Here is a 19916-nt window from a genome sequence, read left to right on the forward strand (position 1 = left end):
GAGAGAACGAGGGGATCTGAAGACCATGAGCTTGTGCGTGTACATGTTTTTCATATTGCTCGTGTACACCTTTCACCTTTGGCAGCTGTATGTGAGGACGAGTGAATGCACACTTCCCTCAAAAGAATAGTGTATCGATAATATGCTCAGAATTAAATTTTGTGAAAATTTAGTAAAAAACACAAACTGCTATTGGCAAATAATGAAAATATGTAAGTGCTTTAAACCAAAGTAAAACATGGACGAACATGTTCCACCAATCCTATTCTTAAATACATGATACTAGCATTACTAATGCATGGACATAATCACGAGCATAGATAGAATTTTATTTTTATACTAACACATTTCCGTTTAGAAATTGGTAATATCAAGCTTTAGTCATCTTATATTAAGTAAATCACAATTAATTTATTCAAAATACATAATGGTGATAGCATTCTCAAAATAGGTTGGTATATAGATTTCTATTTCCCGCATGTATAAAAAGCAGGCGAGGTTGTCACCTCCGTGTGCAAAGCTAATAGTATTCACATCAGCATTTGAATTTTTGTCTATAGATCAAATTTTGAGGTAATTTTTTGAAAAATTGTAAATACAACCCATAGCTAGCTACATATATTTTATAAATTATCCAGAATCTTTTCAATTTAATTAAACGGGATGCCGTAGCAACGCACGGGTTTTGTGCTAGTAGTTGTTAAATCTGTACTACTATTTCTTTGCTTTTCGAAGAGTTGTGCTCTTTGACCAGTCTTGTTGCTCTTTAGATAAATAATATTGCAGGCACTGAGCTGACAGTAGACAACATTTGTGCAAATGAAATACTGTTGTTTTATCACAAAATGGCCACAGAGAAGCTGCTAGGATTGATCTCAGAACATATTAAATAGAACCAATTTTGGATACCAAACTAAGATACGAATACGGCGGGCACTATCCGCAGCAGTTTAGCATTAATTGTGTCTAATTTGCTCCATAAGCATGCTCCTCATATAGTCATATTAGTGATGTTAGGCAATGAAGAAAACCAATGAAGCATGTGAAAATAACTAGCTTGGCTCCCCTTAATCGACGGTTATTTTCCAAATGGATTTCAATTTTTCCTCATGTTTAAGCAGTCGGACTATTTAATTAATTTGCCATATTTCGCCATCTAGTTGTTATATTAGTGACGAAAAGGCTGGACCATAGCTTTTCATTGACTATATAGAAGAAGAGTTACAACCGAATGACAACCTAAGACGATGAATTACAACATGACTTCCGCAATCAAGGGAATCGCAGTGAAAACGAAGTTATAAAGTCTCAGTCAAGCTCCCGTGGCCTATCAATCAACGTCCTAGTCCTGCTCCTTCTAGCCTGATGCCACAGTGATAAATCAGCGACGATCTTGCCGAACACCTCATGTACTGAAGAAGCTTGGTTACCAAAAACCCTTTCATTATGTTCTTTTCAAGGTGTGCCACCACACAAGTTGAACTAACGAGCTCCATGATTCGCGATAAGCGCCTGGGATCGAGAGTGCCGAGCTCTGCCATTGTTCCAGGAGGCCATCATTAGCAGAGCTTTGCAAGGTAAGAGCATCTCCGGCAGGCGCGCTATATCGCGGCGCGCTAAACCTCAGATTCTGCGCGCTGTAAATCGTTGCCGCGCGCCGGAGCGATTTCTCCCCCGCCGGGTGCGCCATTTTGCAGCGCGTGTTGGCGCGGTAAAATAGCACCTCCGCCGGTCGCGCCATTTTGCAGCGCGTGGGCGCGGCGCAAACAACAAACACACACAAGTATGCATCCAACAAGATCAAACAATATATAAAAATTCACAAATAAATTGTACCATCCAAATACAATACATTGTTCACAACAATACTTCACACCAAATACAACACGTCCAACATACAACAATACAACATGATTTTCAGACAATACAACACATAGTTTTCAAACAAATACAACAAATATGCAACTATTGTTGTCCATTCCAATTCCACCATTCTTCCATGAGATCTTTTTGAAGCTCATCATGTGTGTCGTTGCACCGAATGGCATGGTATGAGGCAATGAATCGGGCAATCCTATGTGCGGATCTCCTCACTTGCACGGGAACCCCCATCAAGTCGTAGTGGGTATGATCCACATCTTTTCCGCGATCATCCTCTATAATCATGTTGTGCATGATTACACACGCGGTCATAATATACCAAAGGCATTCTTGATCCCAAAATCTAGCCGGTCCTCTAACAATGGCAAATTGGGCTTGCAAAATCCCAAATGCTCTCTCTACATCTTTCCTAGCCGCCGCTTGTGCATTGTGGAATTGGGTTTGCTTCTTACCTCTTGGTTGAATAATTGGCTTCACAAATGTTTGCCACCTTGGATATATGCCGTCGGCGAGGAAGTAGCCATAGTTGTACTTGTGGCCATTTGCTTCAAACTCCACCAATGGACCTTCCCGCATTGCAAGTCTTGTCATTAGTGGTGACCGTTGAAGAACATTGATGTCATTGCAAGATTCGGGCATTCAAAGAAAGCATGCCATATCCAAGTTTCTTGGTCGGCCACTGCTTCAAGTACTATGGTGGAATCCTTCTTGTAGCCTTTGAATTGTCCATGCCATGCCGCTGGACAATTCTTCCAACTCCAATGCATACAATCAATGGAACCAAGCATACCGGAAAACCCCCGGTTGGCGTTGATCTCCAAAAGTCTTGCCGTGTCTTGAGCATTGGGGGCATGTGGAGCCAAAGACATTGACAATTGCAACGACAAAGCGCTTCACACACAAGATAGAAGTGCTCTCTCCCATGGCCAAATGATCATCAATAAGATCCGCCGGTATACCATATGCCAACATACGCAAGGCGGCGGTCACCTTTTGATATGTGCTATGACCAAGTTCTCCGGTGGCATTTCTCCTTTGCTCAAAGAAGCGATCATATTTGGTGACCTCCGTTGCAATGTGCTTGAACAAGTTGAGACTCATTCGGAAATGCCGCCGAAAATAGCTTTCGGGGAAAATCGGATTCTCATTGAAATACGACCGCATCAACTTCTCATGCCCTTCAATCCTTTCTCTCCACAACTTCTGTCTACCGAACACCGATCCACCAAATTTTGGCCTCTTAACGGCGCGGTATGCTAATAGTATCGATATGTTCTCCTCTTCTTCTTGGTTGAACTCGTCATCCGATGAATCATATGATGAACTCTACAAACATATGTATAAAATTACTTCACTATGAACTATTGTAGATAATTGGCGAGTAATAGAGGCCGGCCGGCGGAGGTTCATACCTTGCGAGCAAATGGGCGAGCACCATGGGCGCGCCATGTTGCTAGCAAACTCGAGGACGACGAGGACGACATGTCGACGCCTGCGTGGAGGAGAACGCGATGGCGGCAGGAAGGGGGCCGCGGAGAAGGAGCGCCGACTACAACTCGTCGCTGGCGGCGGCGCGAGCGACACAGTGCGGCGGAGCGTCCGCCGCTGCCAGGAGGAGGTGCGGGCGACGCGGATCTACGACGCGACGGCGCGCAGAAGCGGGGGCGGCGGCGGAGTCGACCGGCGGCGGCTGGATTTCGCGCCGGCGGTAGGTGGGGAAATGAGGGCGCGGGGGGAGGAAATTTCCAGCCGTTGGCTTTTTCGCGCTTGGACGAGCGTTGCCGCGCGCTGTAGCCGACGCACCAGATATGCCGCTCCGGTTTGTGCAAAACGCCACGCGCCCTAAAATTTTTACAGCGCCGCGTGATGTCTACGCCCCCCTCCTTTTCCTGTAGACAGTGTTGGGCCTCCAAGAGCAGAGGTTTGTAGAACAGCAGCAAGTTTTCCCTTAAGTGGATCACCCAAGGTTTATCGAACTCAGGGAGGAAGAGGTCAAAGATATCCCTCTCATGCAACCCTGCAACCACAAAGCAAGAAGTCTCTTGTGTCCCCAACACACCTAGTAGGTGCACTAGTTCGGCGAAGAGATAGTGAAATACAGGTGGTATGAATAAGTAGTAGCAACGGCACCAGAAAAGTGCTTTGCCCAGACAAGAACAAGCAGTAGTAACGCAGCAGAGTAACGCAAAGAAACAAGAAACAAGCAGCGATAGCAGTATTTAGGAACAAGGCCTAGGGATTAGACTTTCACTAGTGGACACTCTCAACTTTGATCACATAACAGAATAGATAAATGCATACTCTACACTCTTGTTGGATGATGAACACCATTGCGTAGGATTACACGAACCCTCAATGCCGGAGTTAACAAGCTCCACAATTCAATGTTCATATTTAAATAACCTTAGAGTGCATGACAGATCAACACAACTAAACCAAGTACTAACGTAGCATGCACACTGTCACCTTCACGCTACGAAAGGAGGCATAGATCACATCAATACCATCATAACAATAGTTAACTTCATAATCTACAAGAGATCATAATCATAGCCTACGCCAAGTACTAACACGGATGCACACACTGTCACCATTACACCGTGCAGGAGGAATAAACTACTTTAATAACATCACTAGAGTAGCACATAGATAAATTGTGATACAAAACACATTGCAATCATAAAGAGATATAAATAAGCACTTCACTATGTCATTCATAACAGTGAATAAGTATTCTGTGAAATATAGCCTAAGAGACCCACACGGTGCACACACTGTCACCTTTACACACGTGGGACAAGGAGTCTCCGGAGATCACATAAGTAAAATTCACTTGATAAGCATAACGACATCTAGATTACAAGCATCATCATATGAATCTCAATCATGTAAGGCAGCTCATGAGATTATTGTATTGAAGTACATAGGAGAGAGATGAACCACATAGCTACCGGTACAGCCCCGAGCCTCGATGGAGAACTACTCCCTCCTCATGGGAGACAGCAGCGTTGATGGAGATGGCGGTGGTGTCGATGGAGAAGCCTTCCGGGGGCACTTCCCCGTCCCGGCGGCGTGCCGGAACAGAGACTCCTGTCCCCCAGATCTTGGCTTCGCGATGGCGTCGGCTCTGGAAGGTTTCTCGTACCGTGGCTTTTTTTCGTCTCGAGGTTTTAGGTCGAGGGGCTTTATATAGGCGAAGAGGCGGCGTTAGAAGGTCGAAGGGGCGCCGACACTATAGGGGGGCGCGGGCCCCCCCTTGGCCGCGCCGGCCTAGGGTTTGGTGGGCCTGTGCCCCTCCTCTGGCGGTTCTCGTGTGTTCTGGATGCTTCCGGGCAAAATAGGAACCTGGGCGTTGATTTCGTCCAATTCCGAGAATATTTCCTTACTAGGATTTCTGAAACCAAAAACAGCAGAAAACAGCAACTGGCCCTTCGGCATCTCGTCAATAGGTTAGTTTCAGAAAATGCACGAATATGACATAAAGTGTGCATAAAACATGTAGATATCATCAATAATGTGGCATGGAACATAAGAAATTATCGATACGTCGGAGACGTATCACCGCGCCGTTTACCGCGCCTGCTGGAGCGCCACATTCCCTCCCGCGCGCGCTATATCGAACGTTTTAATGCCGCGCGGCCTATATAGCGCGTCTGTTGGAGATGCTCTAAGGGGAGGGGAGGAAGCCTGGAGCTCAGCATCATATGCCAAAGTGCTTGAATGAAGGAACAACCAGTGAACATGTATGCCTGGGGCAGATAGGATTGCAAGGCCATCCATGCCTCGTCCGGTTATCAGAAGTCAAGTACTTTCCACGAATTGTAAGCCATGAAAAGATTTTGCAGCGAAGAGTGGCATCTGATTTCCAGATGAGGGACTGATAATTGCATCGGGTGGCACACTCAAACTGAATGGCAAAAACAACAAAGAAATTCCCATTAGCCGCCCACTTCCAAGTAACCGAGTCAGGAATGTTTAGCTGGGACCACAAGTCTGGTTAATTTGGCTGCCGAATGGGAAGTATTGGTGTGTCTACGTGCCCGCAAAACCATTGTATCTAACTTGACCTGTGACCGAATCTGACCCACATCTTCTGCTACTAAGAGCATGTCTAACAGACCCCGTAAAAGGGGCAAACCCGTATAATAACCGCCGATTTGAGGGTTTCGGCTCTATCCGGCCGTCTAGCACGCCCCGTAAAAACGGTCCCCGCATCGTTTTTTGCTGTTTTGGATTACGGGGCGGGTCGTCGCCCCCTACTTGTGCGGGGTGGGAGCTGGGATAGTGGGCGAAACCAGTATCGCCCACTCTACTGCGCGCGAAGCATTTCGCTGAAGCCAACCGCCGCCGCCGCCCGATCTCCTCCCCCGCGCCCTTCCCGGCCGCATCCCGCTGCCATGGATCGTCCGCAAGAGCCGCCTACCGCCGGCGATGCATCTCCTCCGGCCGCGGTGGTCGATGTCCCCGTCGGAGCTGCGCCGAACGCCGGCGTGGTGTCGGCCATGATCTTCGCCACCATCCCGTCAAAAAGGAAGAGGTTTCCAAAGCAATTCTTCGAAGCTCCTGCGGCGGCGGCAGCTTCGCCGGCCGCCGCTTCACCGGGCGAAGCCCCGCCGGCTGCCAAGAAGGCGGGCAGGATGAAGACCAAGGCGGCCGGGCCGAGGGGCGCCGCGCCGGCCAAGGTGCGGACAAAGGCAATCAGCCGCATCGGCCTCGCGCCTCCACCGCCCTCCAAGGCCACGCCCTCTCCTCCCTCCGTTCCGTCCGATGCGCCGCCCGCGCCGCCGCCATCCACCATGGACGTAGACAAGGTGTTCGATGTTGAGTCCACAACATCGTACATGGACATGCTCAACGGTTCCGCGGTGAATTTGGACGCCGGTATCGATGCATTCGATGGGGATTGCAACGTCGAAGAGATTGATGAGGAGGAGGAGGATGAGGGTGACGAGGAGGAGGTGGTTGAGGTTGATCCGGCTGCCGCCGGTTCTTCGTCGACGCCGAAGCCACGCACGGCGAACTACAGCGAGATCGAAGACGCCATCTTGGTCCGTGCTTGGAGCAAGGTGGGGATGGATGCGTGCACCGGAGTGGACCAAGGCGGCAAGCGCTATTGGCAGCGCATTGAGGATCTGTACCACCAGCTGAAGCCTCGCACGAAGAGCATGGCGGACAGATCCTACCGCTCCCTTGAAGGCCGATGGAACATCATCAAGCCAGCTTGTTCTCGTTGGAGTGCTGTCATGGATCAAGTGGCCGACAACCCTCCTAGTGGATGCGTGCCGGAGGACTATGTAAGTTTTCCTTGTGTTGATGATGTGGAAACATCACAAGCTATCCATATTATGTGTTGATGATGTGGAAACATCTCCTCATACTATTGTTGTGCAGCCCAAGTATGCTCAACAACGGTACAAGGACATGGCCGGCTCGAAGAACAAGGAATTTCAATTTCAACATTGCTTTTCCATCCTTCAACATCTTCCTAAGTGGAAGTTGCGGGACAACGAGCCAAAGTGCAAGAAGGAGGCACTTCTCACCATGGATGATGAAGCGGAGGACATGAGTGGGAGAAACACCGGCAAGCCCGAGGGCAACAAGAAGGCCAAGGAGAGGGTCAAGGTAGAACTTGAAGCAGCTAGCTCCCGGGAGAAGTTGGATCAACTCATGAAGTCCAAGGAAGCATTGACGATGAAGACGTTGGAGACCAAGCTCCTCATCACCGACAAGAAGAGTGAGGTGAAGCTTGCCAAGGTGCAAGCAAGGAGGGAAGATGCCAAGTTGAAGGCCGAGCTTGACATGAAGATGATCGCAGCCAAAGAAGCCAAGGCCATGAAGAAGCTCTTGGCCGAGTAGAGTGAAATCATGATGATGCGCACCGACGGCATGGACGAGGATCAGCTGGCGTGGTGGAACGAGACCAAGGCGGACATCATTGCGAGGAAGAAGGTTGCGCGTCAAGCTCGTGCTCAAGGTGAGTCTCCGACGAGCGGTGGCGCCGGTGGCGATGGATTCGTTGATGCTTGATCACATTTGGGAACTTCCGTGGCTTGAACATTGCCTATGATCGCGTTGTGATGTTAAAACTATGAATTATGCATCACATATTTTGGATGTGCTATGTTTGTTGTGAAATTGTTGTGCAAATTGCTGTCTAAAACCCTGTTTTGAGGGGCCGGAAACTCGGACGAGCTAGCAGAACACGTATCCCCACCCCGTTAAACAGAAATGTTCTGTTTAACGGGGTGGGGATACGGGTTCTGTTAGCTCGTCCGAGTTTTCGGCCGGTGAAAACCGGATACAGGGTCCTCTACTCGCGTTTTACGGGGCGAAAAAATACGGGGCCTGCTAGATATGCTCTAAAGAAGCCTTTCCTTCCATGGAAGCTAGGTCATTGCTCATGAGTCCTAACTTGCCATCTTGTTGTTGACACTCTCACCCAAATCCGTAACCATATATATCAAGCAAGAGAATGAGAGAAACTAATGGCTAAGTAGATGGTGTACATATTGCGTGTTGAGTTAGTGTCTAGGGGTTCGTGCATTGGCCACGTAGGCACGCTTGCATATTTTTGTGCTTCACATAGCCACATGGATCTAGCATATGGATGCAGCTGGTAAAAGTGCGGGTTGCAGTCGGGAGGCCTCTCAGCTCACTAGTTGTTAGAGCATCCACTCGTTGGCGCTCCCCACTCCCAAATCCAGCGAAATTTTCGTTCGGATTGGAGGAAGATTTGGCGTGGGGAGGAGTAGTTTCCCAGCCACGTGCCCAGGCGAAGACGATGATGCGAGTTTGAAAAACGGAAACTTGATAAACTTCGGCTAAATTCGGGCGAATATAGACTAAATTTAATGATATTTAGACTAAAACGGGCGGAGTTAATACATAGAGGCCGAATTCGAGGCCGAATTTGACTATATTTCGAATTCGGCTAGGGGAATTCAAATGCTAATTTTAAAACACGGCGCTCTACATGCCGAAATGGCGGTAGAACACCGTGTAGTCGTCGCCGCCGTCGTCCTCGACCTTCGGCGGCGCGGCCTGGCGGCTGCTGCCCTGGCCGGCGTCTCCCCACCCCGGGGATGGCTTGTACCATTCGTCGTCCGAGGACTCGAGGTCGACGACGGGGACAACGACGCCGGATGGAGGTGTCGCAGGACGGCGGTAGCGCGCGGCGTCGTCGGCGGCGGTTGGAGTGGCGCGGGCGGCGAGTCGGCGTGCGGCGGCCAGGTCCATCAGCCGCCGCTGCTGCTCCGCCTCCTCGCGCTCCCAGTCGCGCCTGGACCACGCCAGGGCGGCGTCCTCGGGGAGGGCGTTGTTGGCGGGCACCAGGTCGTTGAGCGACCTGGCGATCGCCTCCGCTACGGCAGCTTCCTCCGCGCGCTTCGCCTCCTCCTCGGCGAGCCTGTTTGCGGCGGCGTTGGTGGCGGCCGCGGCGTCCTCCTTCTTCGCCGCCTTCCTCTTCCGCCCAGGCTGGGAGGGTTGGTCGCGGATGACGAGGGCGCCGCTGTTGCGCCCTCTGGTCGGCGGCGGAGACGCCGGCTCCTTCTTGACGCGCACCGGCGTCGAAGGCGACGTCGCCTCCTCCCTCTTCACCGGCGCCAAAGATGACCTCGGCGCCGATCCGGAAGACGACGAGTTGGCAGCCATGCGCCGTGGCTGCCAGACGTTTCCCCGGCGGCGACTCGCCGATGCCCTCGATGGAGGGGGCATCGTGAGCACCGGGAAGTTTCCGCCCACGATGTGATCGAGGACGGCCTCGAGTGTCCGGCCCGGCGCGCTCCACCAACGTCGGCGGCCCGCGGCATTGTTGCGCGGAGGCGGAGGCGGCGGGCCGTCGTAGGCCGCCAGCTCCCGCTCCCACCGCTGGAGGAAGTAGGAGTTCCACCGCGTGTAGTTGTCGGGGTGGTAGCGCGGGTCGGCGCGCTCCTCGTCCGTCAAGGTCATCCGCGCCTCCTCGATGGCGACGTCGAGGGCGTGGCCCCGAGGCGGCGGCGGGATTGGTACGCCGCCAGCACTAAGCCGCCACCCGCCGCCGGGAGGCCTCGTGTCCGGCGGGCAGGGGTACCCCGCCTGGTGGAGGAGGTGCCCCTCCCACGCGTGGAGCGACCGGCGGGGGAAGCCGTTGTTGGCTGCGCCGACGTCGTCGTAGAACGCCATCGGGAGAGTAGAGGAAGAGTGGAGGGAGAGTGGAGCACGGGGTACGCCTCGCGGCGAGCGGACCGGCGTATATAGGCGCGGCTGGCGCGGGGGATTAATGACGCGTGGAATGCGACGCGTCCGCGGCGAGCTGACCGGCGGCAGCCTTTAGTGCGCGCGGAAGACGATGCGTGCGCGGAAGACGACGACATTAACTCGCCGCGTGGCCGGCGAATACAGACCGGCGGCAGGCTTTTACAGCGCGCGGAAGACGATGCGATGAGGACGACGATCGGTTTCTCTCGCCGACAAGTTGGGGCCACCAGACGCGCGGGAAGTTTCCTCGGTGTTTCCCGCGCTTTCGTTTCGTCCGGACTCCCCGAGCGCTCCCCGGGGGGCCGGGGATGGCGTGGGATCGCCGGATGAATTTAGGCCCAAATCCGGACGAAAACGAGGAACCGGGGGCGCGACTGGGCCGAATTACGCCGTCCGGATGGAAAAAACGTCGTTCGAGGGCCTCATCGGGGAGACGAGTGTAGATGCTCTTAGTTGTTACTTTATACTCGATCCATCTCATAATGTAAGATGTTACAATTCCGGACATGGTGTTTCTACACCCGGGTGCATCTACACCCTTTATTTGAAATGTATTTTGAATTTATTTAGAAATGTTAAATATTTTTAAAAAATTATCGTGTATATTTTAACATGTTACATGCTCACAAACTTGTTTTAACAAAAACCGACATGTTTTGTGCCCTGTGTAAAAAAGATAAACTTTTTATGCTAAAATAGTCTATTTCTCGAGTTTTTTTTTTGTTTTTTTACATAGGTCACAGAAATTATCAGTTTTATGTGAAACTTCATGTGCACACCTAGAACATGTCCCTCTGCATGAGAAAAAAAATTCCTAAATTTTTTAACTTTTTAAAATATGTTTTATAGATACCAGGTGCATATGCACCCGAGATCAGTTTTGGGCTTCACTAAAAAAAGATGTTACAAAAACAGTGGTACTCGCTCACTGACAAGCTAGCCTAAAGAGAACGACATTATTTTTTTTTCTGTTGATGTCTTATTTTAGCTAGATTGGGCGGACGGTGGCCCGATTTTTCTTAAACATGGCTCCGCCCCTGAAGTCTAGCACTCGAAACTGTGGGACAATTCCATCACAAGGAACCTAAAACTAGAGTTTTCAGTCTGCAGAAATGTGTGGATCCAGGTGCACTAAAATGGCACATTTTCAAAACTTAAATGTTTATCAAAATTGTCATTTTTGTGTAGCCTAGAATACAACGATTTTTGAATTGAGATTAGAGTTCAACATTATCTACTCCTAGGAGTTTTTTTTGTGATTTTCTTTTGAAATCTACAAATGTTGATTTTAAAAAAAAAATAAGGCTACAGTGAAGCTAGGGCTTTGTGGTTTCCGCTCGCTCACTCTATTTTTGTTTTTTTGATACTCACATTTTCACTCCAGCCCATCTATCTTGTGTGAGCCTAGGGTCTGTATCCAGTCAGTCGGCAAAGCACATTCAGCCCAAAAGTAAAACTCATCCAGTGCTGCTCGTCTCCACCCCCCGCCGCCGCCCTACCTCCACCTTCGGTTCCGGCGAGTGCTGCTTCAACCTAGCCGCCACCTACTTCTCTTGCTCCCCCCAGCGCTACCCAGAGTCCTCCACTCTTCTGCGGACTGCGGTCGACATGGAGGCGGTGAGTCCTAGTCGGAGGAAGAGGAAACTAGAAGAGCCGCCTGCGGCTACGGCGGAGGGAGGCACTCACGCCCGAGAACCGCCGCCCGGAGCGGGCCAAGGCGAGGAAGGAGGCCCCTCCGCCGTCGACCGCATCAGCGACCTCCCGGACCCCATCCTCGCCGACATCATCTCCCTCCTCCCCACCAAGGGCGGCGCCCGCACCCAGATCCTCGCGTCCCGGTGGCGCCACCTCTGGCGCTCCGCCTCCCTCAACCTCGACTGCGACGGCCTCGCCCGTGGCGGCTACTACAACCCCAACGATGACCATGCCGTCGCCGCCCTCATCCCTCGCGTCCTCTCCACCCACCCGGGGCCCGGCCGTCGGTTCTGCGTCCCCGCGAACTATCTCCGCTCCCGACCGGCTGCCGTCGACACCTGGCTCGGCTCCCCAACTCTTGACGGCCTTTGCGAGCTCGAGTTCCTCGACGTCTATGGGAAAATAAGGCCGTGGCCGTCCCTCCCGGAATCTGCGTTCCGCTTCTCACCCACCCTACGTGTTGCCATCATCCGGAAATGCCACCTCCCCGACTCTGCTACTCAGGCCCTTCACTTTCCCCAGCTTAAGCAGCTCGCTCTTGAGAACACTGTCATGTCGGAGACATCGCTGCACAGCATGATTGCCGGGTGTCCTGCTCTGGAGTGCTTGCTGATTCACAGCACCTCGGGCGTCCGTTGCATTCGGATCAACTCCCTTACCCTTAGAAGCTTCGGCGTGTGTGTTGGTCCTCAGCTGACAGATGAACTCCAGCTCGAGGAACTCATCATCGAGGACGCCCCTTCCCTTGAAAGGTTGCACCGTCTTGATCTATTTGATGGCTTGCATGTATCATTGACCTCAGCGCCTAAGTTGAAGACCATAGGCTGCCTTACTGACATCTCCAGAAGTCCCTTGGATGGCCCTGCCCAAGTTATTCAGGTACTTCTACTTATTGCCTTCATTGGACTTCTAAGCTGCATTTCTTTGTAGATTACATTATTACTTATTATCTGCAGTGGGCCTAATGTTGTCTTCCATGCTTGATGTAGGGATTGCATCTTGATAGGCTGACGGCGGTGCTATGCACTGTCAATATGTTAGCTATTGATTTGTTTTTGCTTGATCTGGATACAGTTATTGAGTTGATGAAATGCTTTCCCTGCTTAGAGAAGTTGTATATTCAGGTGACGATTATTTATTGGCACTCTTTTCTTAATCTAATTAACATTCTGACATGGTCCATTCTCTTCCGTCTGTGTTCTTTTTCTAGTCTGTACAAGCAGAGAAAAATTTATGGCGTCGTAAACATCGGAATCTTATCAAATGTTTTGACATCCGCTTAAAAACAATAGGATTGGGATCCTATCGGGGCATCAAGTCAGAAGTTGACTTCGTCACATTCTTCGTACTGAATGCAAAAGTGCTTGAGTTAATGATAGTTCAGATTCGCCCTGGTGATTACTATCGGGGATTTGCTGCAGAGGAGTCTAGGAGGCTGAAGTTTGAGAACAGAGCTTCAAGAGGTGCTCAGATTCACTTTACAACTGATAGATGTCTCCATCGTATTTTAGAAATCAACCATGTCCGTGATTTGGATCTAACGGATCCCTTCATATGTAGATACCGACATTGATTGGCCCGTTGAGTAGTTTGTGCCCATCTCATTTTCTGCCTTTTCCAAACTTGATTAATACTTGTGTTTCCTGCTTTTATTCTTCATTTTGTAGTATCCTGGAATCTTGTGACAAAGCACAAACTGTTTAAGCTATTTGTGTTGTCAGTTTTCTGTTATACTATCTATCAGCACTGTAAAAGTTGTACTGTTTAGTGCTATGTGCAAAATGAGTATGGAATTATGTATTCATACTGGTAGGTCATTGACATTGAAGTCATCTTATGCATGTGCTCTTTGATCACAAGTGAGATCTTTCGTATTTTTTTGACATATTATGTCTAATTATTTACCACCTCCGTTCCTAAACATAAGGCATCTTGGAAGTTTGGGAGTTCATTTGAACTCCCAAAATGTCTTATATTTTGGAACAGACTGATAGTTCTCATTGTTGATCCTGGTTGCAAGCTTTGGTCAGGATTGCATATTATATCGATGAGAAGTAGATCTACGTTGGCACCCTTTGATGCTTTGCTTCTCACTGTATTATCATAGATCTAAGATGTGTCTTTTGTTCTTCAATTTGTTGGATTGTATGGCTGATGATAGAGCATGCTGTTAATATTATTGGAGATGGCTGGCTGTTAGTGTTTTACTAAATGTGCTAACTATCTGAAGTAATGTTAGAACTGGGCCAAATTAATGACTTTGTTGCTCCCATTTCTATTGTTCCACAATGTTATCTGATAAGAACTGTGTTGTTGGTTAGTATGTACTCTGCAAGCATTTTTTAATTCGCTCTTGCATCCTATCAGCATATGATTATGTCGCTTATTGATTAATTATGGATTAGATATATATATCTTGCTATTCCTTTGTCTTGAACAGCAGGAATAAATCAACCTTCATTTATGAGCATATCTATGCTGATTATTGGGCTGCTATTGCATCTGCCGGAACATGTGGGGAATCATATTGGTCCGAAAATAGGAGGGGAGATCGTCATATAACAAGTGCACCAGTCTTTGAGGTTGTGTCTTACTACTAAGATGGTCACTGCAACTGTGTAAACTTTGCTCGAGCATTTGATTTAGTAAAAACTGCACCCAACAAGTATTCTTTAGGTTCTTGTGGTGTACTTGAATAGACTTTTAATAATCTTCCATTAATGAAATCTCTAAAGAGCTCTAAGCTCCTAGGTGGTCTGTGGTTACTCGTGATGTGGCACAATTTACTCGTGACGTAGCACAAGCTGGGGCCTACCTGTAAGCGAGTTACCGCTCGTCTGCGGTGTGCTGGTGGACCTCATGTCGGTTCTGTGTTTTGCGTGTTGCTCGCTAGAGACCGGGGTGCGAGGAAAAGCCACAAACGACACGACTCTCGCTCCTGGCCCCCTCCTCATTCTCATCCTCTGCCAGGCTTGCGAAATTGCCGCTTTGGCCTGCGATTATGGACACCTCCACTGTTAATCGGCACTGATCTTTCCAACATTGACATCGGCAGGAGATCCATACCTGTGTCATGTAGGCTCAATTTCTGAATGCTCTTGGAGGAGGCTCGCGGAGGAGAGGTGAGGCTCTCCCGCCGTGAAGAACGCCATGGGCTGTGCTGGTTGGAGGCTTGGAAGTCGGACTCCAGCGATGGCCACCAGAAAACTGTGCAGCCGTTCCTCCCCCGCCTCACTATTCTAAGGTCCCCTCTCCATCTAGATTTCGACGAGTTTAACACAGAGCCAGGTCGCCGTCCGCCTGTCCCCGCGAGGATACCTACGCAAATCCAAGGCCGATTCAGCGCCTCCAAGTCCTGCCCGCAGCAGGCTAGCGCCATCGGTGAGTGCGGATACATCCCCATCAAGGTTCTTCCTTGCAAGGTCTGCTGCGTGTTTTTCTAGATCTTTTCTTCCGATAGAAAAGCTGATGGTTGATTATACTCTCTTCTTTTGAGTTGGTTATAATTGATGCATCTACTAATCTGCTTCTTGGATATTTATTTTTTTGTATTTAAGAGTTGTTGTCAAAGTAATTCTACCTCCCATTCTCCACGGTCATGGATATAGGATCTTTACCTAGCTATCCACCCCAACGAAAGAGTAACATAAGTGAAAAGGAGAAACATAAACCAGCTGTCCTTATTGCTCGTGAAGATGATGATGACATATTCGTTGGAGATGATGGAGTTGACTATACTGTTCCTAACAAAGAAATTAGTCAGAGCCCTATCTCCGAAGATATGGATGAATCCCCACATAACCATCAGAATCAGTCCCATTTGACTGAATCTGTGTATGGCCCTATTCGACCATCTGAACATGTGTATGACCCTATTCTACCATCTGAACCTGCTCAAGCTTGGGAATAACAATTGGCAAATCTATTTATGTTCAGCCAAGTCAGTTTAAGTGAATAGACATATAGAATGGTGCAATTCAGGTTGAACATGTAAATGAAGAGTAAAACATTATTATCTCCTTGTTATTAATATTTTTGTCAATCCATGTTTGCAGTATCTCTATGTTCAGTATATCTTAACATGGTACGATTTGGCACGGTTGTGGATCGGGATCTATATCTAGGTTATGTTCCAGTAGATCTTATCGTGGCAGGAGTTGGCAAAGTTAGTTGTAAAGGGTGATGTCTGTTTTACAACGAATTTAACGCTCATGTTTGATAAGCAGTTCACTATAGCTGTCATAGTTCAGTAAAATATGATATTTATTCAGTTTTGGGACTCTTATTTAAGTTAGAACTACGGTGGACAAGCTGAAGCCTGGCAAACGTCTCCTGCCCCATCAAGCTGCATCACCACTCACGCCACCACCACCCGCCTGCTCCGTGCACCTGCAGGGTGGGTTGGCAACGCCTCCTCCCCTTCCGACGGAGATGGTGATAATCCTCCAAGGTCTGGTTGCATTTTTTGTGTGCGTATATGAACTGTCAGTTTTTATCATAAAATGTATACTCTGGAATTCCTTGTACAAAGCCGTTTTTTGGTTTACTTGCCGATAAGAAATCCATATGAATAGGTGAGTAATTACTTGGGTGCTGATAGAAGATATTATTTCTGAAAGACGATTGAGTGTGGTTATTGTTGCATGAATTGGTTGCATGGGGTGATGTTTCTGATGTTCACTTTCTTGCTATTTCTTCCATTTGAATTTTTCGTGTTGTCTTAACTCACTATGAAACTGTATTTCAAAAAAAAAAACTCACTATGAAACTGAGGGGTGTGGAAAGCAGAAGTGCATGGTTTATACATACTAACCCCTTGTCGATCTTTTTTCTGGATCAAGTTTTAGTAGATTTTACAAATTATTAAGTTGTTTGATCGAATTCTTACCTGGGATGGCAATGACAACTTGTGTTCAGACACTTGTTTACGTGTACAACTGAAATACAATGGTACTTATATTAAACTTACGAGTTGTTAAGTTTCATGCTTGAACAAGATTCGTTCAGACAATCATGTTGCCACCAGCTGCACTAATTGTTATCTAGGTATACATGATACATAATACATAACCCAACTACTCTCTGTTTGCATTCATGGTGATTTTTATGCATCAAGTCTTTGAAGATTCGTCCGTAGGAGGAAGTATGTTTCCTCTCTACTCTTTGGTTTTCATGGTTAACGGTTTCTCTATGTTTTATGTTGCATACCAGATCAGGGAATGCTGAAACTCACATGTGCATGTGAATGTTTTGCACCTATATTATCTCATGTTAGTCTTACTTTCAGTCCATTTTTAGTGAGTTTTCGGAATGCCTGACTGCTTATAGGTTTCTCTATTTTAGCTTACATAGAAAATCAGAGGAGGTGAAAAGCAGAGGTCCATGCTTTGCACACCTTCCCTTGTTTCCAGTCCAGTTGTTAGTGGATTTAGGAATGGCTAAGTTGCTTGGTTTAATGGAGTGCTATGATTCTTCTGAACGGTCACAAAATACTGCCCAATTTCCACTAGATTGAGATTCATTGAGACCATCGTGGTTTAGGTTCGTTGATAACGGGTTGCCTTGACTTGATTCATTTCACATCAGTTCTGTTCTATAATAAAACGGTGACCATTGGCGGGCGAGTCAGGGCGAAACCCTAATCCCCCTCCTCCGCCCCAGGCCCCCTCCTCCACCGCCGGCAGCGGGAGCCGCCGGGCAAAGCCCGCGCGGTGCCGCCGGTGGCGGGCATCTCCACCAACTGCATGCCTGTAGGAGCGCGGGTAAACTTGATGGCGGCGGCAGGAGTTCCATGGCTGCCCAGCGACGGCAACGGCGCTGGGGAAGGCGGCGACGGCGCTGAGGATGACGACGACGGCGCTGGGTTGACGGCAACGGTGCTGGGCGGCCGGAGTTGGCGTCGTGGTGGCGTGGGTCTGCCGGCCTAGATCTGGGCCCTTCGGGCCCGATCCGGGGAAGGCGGGCCTCGGCCGTTCTGGCCACCTGGGTACGGTCATCCACCTGCTCCTCGCCGGCCGTCCTCCTCGGCTTCAAGCGTAGGGTGTTGCTGCTCTGGCCGGGTTGAGCTTAGCCTAACGCCATCTTAGCGTGGTGGCTCAGGGCGCCCGTGCGGCGCTGTCGGTGCGGTTGGCGGTGTTGGGTGGCCGGCGATGCCTCTCTGAGGTGGATGCGCGCAAACCTGCTAGCGAGCCCTCCCTTGGTTAGGTTAGCGTGTGAGCTCTGTGCGAAGAGCGGACAGTGCTTGTGGTGGTGAGGTACCATGCTCCGGGCGAAAGCCCTGCCTTTTGAGGCCGGTGACGGCGACGCCTGAGGGCGTCGTTTCCTCTGTGGCGTCATCGAGGAGTTCCGGCACCTCCTTTGCCTAGGGTCTCAGGTTCCGGGTGAAAACCTTAGATTTGGCATGCCAAATCGGGTGACGGTGGCATCTTTGACGTCGTACCCTCCATGGAGGCGTCGTCTTTGGAGCTTTGAGTTCAGGCCGTAGTCCTTCCTCGTGGATCTTTGTGTAGGCCACATGGGAGGCGTCTTGCGATGCAGGTGATGCGCTAGCCTCTTGAGCGGTATCGCGGTGGCTTGCGCGACGAGGATCTTCCTCGAACAGCGCAAGCAAGCCTCTGGATGTGCAGTGGTGGGCTGGCCTCTGTGCTTGATGGCGGGCTGCTGAAGTCTGCACGCTTGCACGTCTGGTGAGGTTGCTGGGAGCTAGCCGCTGCATCGACGGCGTCCCCGGACTTGGCTGAGGCCGGAGCAGCAATGCCCACAACTGAGCCATGGTGGGCTCGCGGGATCCGGGTGGTACGCGTATTGGCTGCGGATGGCAAGTTCTTGGTATTTCGTCGATGCACAAGCAGTGCGACTTTCACCGGCATGGGTCCTGTTTAGCGGAGGAGCTCTCTCTGTAGCATCTTAGAGAAGCACTCGACGGATTTCGGCCCTTTGTGGTAGTCTCGTTTTGAGTGTTGGGTGTGTGTGTGGGGCTATTTAGCGCCGGATGGATGTATTTTTGGTCTAGGGAGGCCCATTTTCTCAGCGGTAAGTTCATGGTCGTGTGCTGACGCTCAATCACCCCATAAAATGCGACGGTGCAATCGTCGGGAAGGGGAATCGTTGACTGGCAACTGCGTCCATCGACGTATTGAACCGCCGTAATGGACCGCGAAGTGGCCTCGAGGCGCGAACCGCCGGAGCACTAACTCCACCGAAGAGCAACCCCCGCTCTCTTCGTCGACAGACAACTACATATACGTTCTGCGATCTACCGGCCGACGCCATTCATCTGTTCACCATCCTCTGCTGTCGAACACTTCACCATGAGCAGTCTCTCTTTGCCATCGGACACAGACAGCGAGGGGAAATCGCCTGGATGACGCCATTGGTGGGACCAAGCTGCAACGCCTAGCAGCGACGATTCCCTGCCGCCGGATGATTCCTGCCGCTGGACAGCGAGAACAAGGAAGAGGTTGAGGACCAGGACGAGGAAGAGGCTGAGGAGGAGGAAGTGGCGGCCCGGGCGAAGGCGGACGCGGACGCGAAGGCGAAGGCGCAGCCGGCATGCACCTTCGACGATGAGGAGGACACGAGTTCGTCCGACGCGTCGACCGACACCACCTCTTCGGAGGAGGTGATGAGCCGGAAGCGCCGGCGTGAGGACGATGAGGCGGGGCCATCATGGAAGAAGTAGTTCATATTTTTTTCAAAGTTTTTATATGTCTTTTTTATGTTTTTCTGAATTATTTATATGTAATTTATTAATGTTGCACGCTCGCCTACAAATTTCTTCTATCTAAATTAAAAACTTCCCCTAAAACACACGCACACGTATCTCGGGAAGACGATGCGAGGAGGACGAAGATCGGCCTCTATCGCTGACAAGTCGGGGCCACCAGACGATTCCCACGCTTTCGTTTCGTCTGGAGTCCCCGAGCGCTCCGGGGGGGGGGGGGGGGGGACGACCGGGGATCTACGGATGGATGAAAGCCCAAATCCAAACGAAAACGAGGATTCGGGGGCGCGACTGGACCGTTTTCGTTCATTCGGATGAAAAAAAGCGTCCTGAGGGACTCGTCGAGGAGACGGTTGGAGATGCTCTAACAATGCTTGGGCCT

The 19916-nt window shown here is 49.9% G+C and overlaps 1 protein-coding gene across 1 annotated transcript; it reads left to right on the forward strand.

Moving 5' to 3' along the window:
* The first annotated feature begins 7767 nt into the window (after positions 1-7767).
* LOC127303371 (FBD-associated F-box protein At5g27750) lies at positions 7768-13607 on the forward strand. Its single transcript, XM_071820783.1, has 3 exons — positions 7768-7855; positions 11501-12935; positions 13022-13607. Exons 1-2 carry the CDS (start codon positions 7768-7770, stop codon positions 12739-12741), a joined length of 1329 nt encoding a protein of 442 aa, XP_071676884.1. The 3' UTR covers positions 12742-12935; positions 13022-13607.
* The last annotated feature ends 6309 nt before the right edge of the window (positions 13608-19916 follow it).

The sequence above is a fragment of the Lolium perenne genome, chromosome 5, assembly GCF_019359855.2.
Source record: "Lolium perenne isolate Kyuss_39 chromosome 5, Kyuss_2.0, whole genome shotgun sequence".
Taxonomy (NCBI): domain Eukaryota; kingdom Viridiplantae; phylum Streptophyta; class Magnoliopsida; order Poales; family Poaceae; genus Lolium; species Lolium perenne.